The sequence below is a fragment of the Carcharodon carcharias genome, chromosome 18 (genome assembly GCF_017639515.1).
Source record: "Carcharodon carcharias isolate sCarCar2 chromosome 18, sCarCar2.pri, whole genome shotgun sequence".
Classification (NCBI taxonomy): Eukaryota; Metazoa; Chordata; class Chondrichthyes; order Lamniformes; family Lamnidae; genus Carcharodon; species Carcharodon carcharias.
In genome coordinates, this window is record NC_054484.1 from 84509555 (window position 1) to 84517121 (window position 7567).

The 7567-nt window shown below is 43.5% G+C and overlaps 1 protein-coding gene across 2 annotated transcripts in view; it reads right to left on the minus strand.

The window, feature by feature from the left end:
- Positions 1-5300, minus strand: part of zrsr2 (zinc finger (CCCH type), RNA-binding motif and serine/arginine rich 2) — a 38956-nt gene extending 33656 nt beyond the window's left edge. For both annotated transcript variants that reach the window (XM_041210767.1, XM_041210766.1), the window contains exons 1-2: positions 5213-5300; positions 4913-4992 (exon numbers count right to left, since the gene is read on the minus strand). In XM_041210767.1, coding sequence (XP_041066701.1) covers positions 4913-4992; positions 5213-5250 — 118 coding nt within the window. In that variant the 5' untranslated portion in view covers positions 5251-5300. The remainder of the gene's footprint in view (positions 1-4912; positions 4993-5212) is intronic.
- Between the last annotated feature and the right edge of the window lie 2267 nt (positions 5301-7567).

The window sequence follows — 7567 nt, forward strand, 5'->3', positions numbered from 1 at the left end:
TCTACCCCAGAGTACTGAGGGAGGCAAGGGAGGAGCCTTGACAGAAATCTGTGTATCCTCACTGGCTACGGGTGAGGTCCCAAAGGACTGGAGAATGGCCAATGTTGTTCCATTGTTTAAGAAGGGTAGCAAGGATAACCAGGAAAGAGCCTTACATCAGTGGTAGGGAAATTATTGGAGGAAATTCTTCGTGACAGGATTTACAAACATTTGGAAGCAAATGGGTGTATTAGTGAAAGGCAGCATGGTTTTGTGAAGGGGAGGTCGTGTCTCACTAACTTGATCGAGTTTTTAGAGGAAGTGACAAAGATGATCGACGATGGAAGGGCAGTGGATGTTATCTACATGGATTTCAGTAAGGCCTTTGACAAGGTCCCTCATAGCAGACTGGTACAGAAGGTAAAGTTGCACGGGATCAGAGGTGACTGGCAAGACGGATACAGAATTGGCTTGGTCATAGAAGACAGAGGGTAGCAGCAGAAGGGTGCTTTTCTGAATGGAGAGCTGTGACTAGTGGAGTTCCGCAGGGATCAGTGCTGGGACCTTTGCTGTTTGTAGTATACATAAATGATTTGGAGGAAAATGTAACTGGGCTAATTAGTAAGTTTGCAGATGACACTAAGGTTGGAGGAGTTGCAGTTAGTGAAGAGGACTGTCAAAGGATACAACGAGATATAGATCGGTTGGAGGCTTGGGCAGAGAAATGGCAGATGGAGTTTAATCCAGACAAACGTGAGGTAATGCATTTTGGAAGGTCTAATACAGGTAGGAATTATACAGTAAATAGCAGAACCCTTAAGTGCATCGACGGGCAGAGGGATCTGGGTGTACAGGTCCACAGGTCACTGAAAGTAGCAACGCAGGTAAATAAGGTAGTCAGGAAGGCATATGGCATGCTTGCCTTCATTGGCAGGGGTATTGAGTATAAAAGCTGGGAAGTCATGCTACAGCTGTATAGAGCCATGGTTAGGCCACACTTGGAATATTGTGTGCAATTCTGGTCGCCACATTACCAGAAGGATATGGAGGCGTTGGAGAGGGTGCAGTGGAGGTTTACCAGAATGCTGCCTGGTCTGGAGGTTATTAGCTATGAGGAGAGGTTGGAGAAACTCGGATTGTTCTCACTAGAGCGACAGAGATTGAGGGGCGACTGGATAGGAGTTTACAAAATTATGAGTGGCGTGGACAGAGTAGATAGTCAGAAGCTTTTTCCCAGGGTAGAAGAGTCAATTACTAGGGGACATAGATTTATGGTGAGAGGAGGAAACTTTAGAGGAGATGTGCGGGGCAAGTTTTTTTACGCAGAGGGTGATGAGTATCTGGAATTCGCTGCCAGAGGTAGTGGTGGAAGCAGGTACGATAGTGGTGTTTAAGAGGCAGCTTGACAAATACATGAATAGGATGGGAATAGAGGGATGCGGACCCCAGAAGTGCAAAATGTTTTATTTTGACAGGCAATATGATTGGCGCAGGCTTGGAGGGCCGAAGGGCCCATTCCTGTGATGTACTTTTCTTTGTTCTTTAACCCTCCACACCTCTGAATTCTGCAGTCTTTCTCCATTTACGTTATACACCATCTGCCAGATCCTTGCCCACTCTCTCAACCAATGTCCGTCTCAAATTCCCGATGTCTTCCTCTCAATATACTTTCCTACCTGTCTTTGTATCATCTGCAAATTTAACTACCACACCTTCGCTCCCCTCATCTAAGTCATTGATGTAAATTGTCAAAAGTTGAGCCCCCAGTACAGACCCTTGTAAGACTATACATGTCACATCCTGCCACTCAAAGACCGGTTTATACATACTGTTTTCTGCCATCCAGCCAATCTTCTATCCATGGTAATGTTACCCCCTACCCATGAGCTTTTATTTTCCACAATAACCTTTGACTTGGCACCTTATCAAATGCCTACAGTGAAGCAAAATACTTGTTCATTTCATCTGCCATTTCCTTATTATCTGCTATTAACTCCCCATTTTCACTCTCTAGAGCAACAGCACTCACTTTGCCTACTCTTTTCCTGTTTAAAAACCTGTAGAAACTCTTGCTATCAGTTTTTACTTTTCTAGCTGGCTTCCTCTCATACTCTAAATTCTTTCTCCTGATTAATCTTTTAGTCATTCTCTGCAGTTCATTATATTCTGACCTGTCACTCATCTTTATGCAGTTACATGCTTTTTCCTTAAGTTTGATGCTTTATACAACTTCTTCAGTTAACCATGGATGGTGGGTCCTCTCTTTTGAACTTTGCTTTATAGTAGGAATATACTTATTCTGAAAAATCCCCTTAAATGTCTGCCACCGCTTCTCTATTGATCTAACCCTAGCCTCATATCCCAGTTACCTTCAGCAAGCTCAGCTTTCATGCCCACCAAAGTTGCCTTTAAGTTTAAAATACTACTCTTAGACCCACTCTTCTCCCTTTCATACTGGATGTAAAATTCAATCATATTGTGGTCACTGCTACCTACTCTGCCTTTACTCTGAGATCATTAATTAATCCTATCACATTACACAGTCCCAAGTCTAATATAACCTGCTGTCTAATTGGAGGTCTATAATGTGGCAAAGAATAGCACTAAACCTGAGGTTTAGGAGTGTTTTGGTGGCAAAAGGGTAAAAATAGAATTTGAGGTTAAACTGGCTAGGAATAGAGACAATTATAAAAGCTTTTACAAGTACAGGTCAGTTAGTCTCACATTTGTCATCAGGAAAATGCTGGAATCTATTGTTAAGGAAGTCTTAAAAATGCATTTAGAAAATCATAGCGTGATCAAAGGCAACATGATTTTAAAAGGGAAATCATGTTTAATAAATTTATGGGGTTTTTTAAGTCCGTAAATAGGGTTGATAAAGAGAAACCGGCAGATGTGATATACCTGAACTTCCAAAAGGTATTAGATAAGGTGCTGCGCCAAAGGTTACAACAAGATAAGGGACTATAGAGCTGGGGATAATATATTAGCATGGAAAGAGGATTGGTTAATGGACAGGAGGCAAAGAGTAAGGATAAATAGGACATTTTCAAGTTGGCAGGCTGTGACTAGTGGAGTCCTACAAAGCTGAGGCTGAAACCTCAGCCATTTACAGTCTATATCAATGATTTAGGCAAGCAGAGTGTGGTGCTGAAAAGAGATGTTGGTGAAACCTATCGTCTTACACTCATCAGGACAAATGCAAGAATGCCAGATTTCAAACAAACAACAATTTACACTAGAGAAGAAAGGGATGCTGACTGTTTAGCAACTTAACTGATTGCTTTCTCCACGGCAACACCCTGGCCAATGTGGAACTATAGGCTCCCCAATCTCTCAGGTAATTCAAAAAAGGCACAAGGATCGAACATATTCCTTTTGTTTGCAGAGAACGGGTTCCTGCATATGAATGCATGTCACTTGTAGCAAACGTGAATGAGCCACACTATGAGCTTGGCTGATTATCTTAAATTGGTTGTTATTGTTGCTATTAGTGCATTCAGGATTGTTCAACAAGTGTTGCCCAATCACAAAATCACACCTAACGTAGACATTTTGTTTTGGGTTTTGTAAGCACAGGCTGACTGAGTCAAAGATGATGCTCCTTCAGTTGTTCGTAATCAACAAAATACAGACCGTACTCAATCAGCCAATCTCTTGGATGTATGGCCTACATACCTGCCATCGAACTGGCACTGAAATTCATACACAACATTGCTCAATTATGTGGTCGACAGAATGTCTTTTTGGAATGACAGCAGCCTCCTGTTACTGGAAAATGCCACTCATGTAGCCAGTGTGTGTGGCAGTGTGAAACAACTGAGACAGAGTAACATATCTAAGTTTGCTGATGATACAAAGCTAGGTGGGAATGTAAGCAGTGAGGAGGATGCAAAGGGGCTGCAACAATTATTGACAGATTAAGTGAGTGGACAACAAGCTGGCAGATGGAGTATAAGATATGCAAGTGAGGTTATTCACTTAGTAAGAATAGAAAAACAAGCAATTAGAAGACAAATGGCATGTTGGCCTTTAGTGCAAGGGGATTGATGTACAAGAAGAGTGAAGTCTTGCTACAATTGTACAGGGCTTTGGTGAGACTACTCCTGGAATACAATGTGTAGTTTTGGTTTCCGTGTTGAAGAAAAGATACTTGCATTGGAGGCCATACGGCAAAGGTTTGCTAGATTGGTTCCTTGGATGAGAAGGCTGTCCCATGATGAGAGGCTGAGTAAATTGGATCGAAATTCTCTAAAATTTAGAAGAATGAAGGGACCTCATTGAAACATACAAGACTCTGAGGGGGCTTGACAGGGTAGGGACAGAGGTTGTTTCCCCCTGGCTGAGCATCTAAAACACAGGGGCCAGTATCAAGATAAGGGGTCAATCGTTCAGGACTGAGATGAGGAGAAATTATTTCACTCAAAGCTTTGTGAATCCTTGGAATTCTCTACCCCAGAGGATTGTGGATATTCCATTGAATAAACGTAAGGATGGGATAGACAGAATTCCCTTGGGGAATCAAGGGATCTGGGGAGCGGGCAAGAAGGTGTTGAGGCCAACGATTAGCCAAACTCGTATTGAGTGACGGGGCAGATTCAGCATGATGAACAGTTTACTCCTATGTTTCTATATTCTGCAGCACCAACACCCTGCACCCACCCACAGTACCCACACACCCTGCACCCACCCACAGTACCCACACCCCCTGCACCCACCCACAGTACCCACACCCCCTGCACCCACCCACAGTACCCACACCCCCTGCACCCACCCACAGTACCCCACTCCCTGCACCCACCCCCACCCAAAGCACCATGCCCACCTGCAACACTGTGGCCATCCACACCCTGTGCCCACTCACATTCTCGCCAGCAGCACCCAAACATTCAGAGGCCCTGCCCTAATACCCACTCCTGGCCCCAGTTCCCACCTGCCTGCCGCTGTCTGGCCTCTTCCTGCCTCCTTTTCCTCCGCTTCTCCTTCTTCAGTTGCGCCCGCAATTTCCTGTGGCTGCGGAGACAGAGAGAGAGAGAGAGAGAGTGAAACCCGAGAGATACAGACACACCGCACAGCCCCGCCCCCCCGGCCGGAGCCGCCGGCCTGGAACCCCAGACACACACAAGCCCAGGCCTTAACCTCCCCGAGCTCCACTTCCACCACCTATAGATATGGCACAACTCAGAGAATGGAGCTGGGCTTTATTCCCAGCGCTGACCCCACAAACACACACCTCAACTTCTGGGACTCTACAGCTACAACCATCGCCATTTTCCCCACCGCCTGGCGGATCACATGGCCAAAACACGTAGTGACGTCACCTGTTCTGGGTCACGTGGTGCGTGGTGATGTCACGCGGGCTGTGCGCCTGCGCCAGGCGGGTTTTTGCAGAGAGTTGTATTTCTATAGCATCTTCTACAAGCTCTCTCAGGATGTCTGAGAACAATTCACACTGAGTGTCTTACTGACTGTTGTATTCTCACTTCCACTATGTTAGTCTGATTTAAAAAAACTGGCCTAAGCGACTATTTAATAGTTCCCCTGTTATTAGCAGTAAGTTTATCCTGTGTGACCCCATACTGCCTATTTTATGTGGCTACAGATTACTTCACTATTTCGGTGGTAAAGGGAAGAGTGGAGCCAATGGAGGACCCAACAGGGTGTTATTTACACGTGGAAGCAGGGGGCACGACTGACGTATTGATGAATACTTTGCCTCAGTCTTTAACGAGAAAGAAGATGCTACCCAGGTCCTGGTGAAAGAGGAAGAAATTCAGTCACTCGAGGGGTTTAAAATTGATAAGGAAGTGGAATTGGGGAGGCTGTCTGTACTTAAAGTGAACAAGGCATCGGGACCAGATGAGATGCATTTCAAGACACTGAGGGAAGTGAGTGTGGAAATTGTGGAAGCACTGGCCATAATTTTTAAGTCTTCCTTCAACTCAGGGCTGATGCCAGAGGACTGGAGAATTGCAAACCTTACACCCTGTTCAAAAAAAGGTGTAAAGATAAGCTCAGCAATTGCAAACCAGTCAGTTTAACTCCAGTTGTGGGGAAACTTCTAAAAAGAATAATTCGGGCCAAAATTAATAGAAACATGGACAAATGAGGGTTAATTAGGGTCAACCAGCATGAATTTCTTAAGGGAAAGTCATGTTGAACTAACTCGCTGGAGATTTTTGAAGAAGTATCAGAGAGGGTTGATTTGGGCAATGTGGTGAATGTGGTATACATAAATTTCCAAAAGGCATTTGATACAGTGCACAACAGACTTGTGAGAAAACTTAGAACTCTTGGAATGAAAGGGACAATAACAATATGGATGCGAAATTGGCCGAGTGACAGGAAACAGAGAGTCGGGGTTAATGGATCTTTTACGGGTTGGAGGAAGGTTTGTAGTGGAGTTCCACAGGGGTCAATGTTGGGACCCTTGCTTTTCCTGATATATATTAATAACCTAGACCTTGGTGTACAAGGCACAGTTTCAAAATTTGCAAATGATACTAAAATTGGAAGCATTGTGAACGGTGAGGAGGATAATGTAGAACTTCAAAAGGACATAGACAAATTGATGGAATGGGCGGACAGGTGGCAGATGAAGTTCAATGTGGAGAAATGTGAAGTGATTAATTTTGATAGAAAGAACATAGACAATATAAAATAAAGAATACAATTCTGAAGGGGGTCCAGAGGGTGTATATGTGCATAAGTTATGGAAGGTGGCAGGTCAGATTGAGAGAGCAGTTAATAAAGCATACTGTATCTTGGGCTTTATTATAGGGGCATAAAGGACAAGAGCAAGCAGGTTATGTTGAACTTGTATATGACACTAGTTCAGCCTCTGCTGGAGTATTGTATCCAATTCTGGGTGCTGCACTTTAGAAATTGCAGAACAGATTCACAAAATTGATTCCAGGGACAAGGAACTTCTGTTACGAAGATCGAATGGAGAGCTTGGGACTGTTTTCCTTGGAGAAGAGAAAGCTGAGAGAAGATTTGATTGAGGTATTCAAAACTATGAGGGGTCTGAAAGAGTAAATAGGGAGAAACTTCACACCGTAAAAGAATCAAGAATGAGAGGGCACAGATTTAAGCTAATTGGCAAAAGAAACACAAACAATATGAGGAAAAACTTTTTCATATCGCATGTGGTTAAGGTCTGGAACACACTGCATGAGAGTGAGGTGGAGGCAAGTTCAATCGAAGCATTCAAAAGAGAATTAGACTGTTTTCTGAAAAATAAGAATGTGCAGGGTTATAGGGAGAAGGCAGAAGAATGGTTCATTCAGAGAGCCAGTGCAGAAATCATGAGCCAAATGGCCTCCTTCTGCATGGTAACAATTCTGTGATTTTTGTTAAATATTTCTTGATAGTTTAATTCAGTAAGTAGTTCCTTTGCCTTCCTAACTGTTTTTATGACTTCTCCATTCGATTTTTCATCCTCTCATTTATGGTCTATGTATTTAGAATTTGCCTTTACCTTTAAGTTCAGTTCTACTCTTACCTCTATATTCGCCCATCATTTTTCATTATCGCCTAGTTTGTTCTTGATTTTTAGAGTAACATATTTTTCCTGAAACAAAAAGCA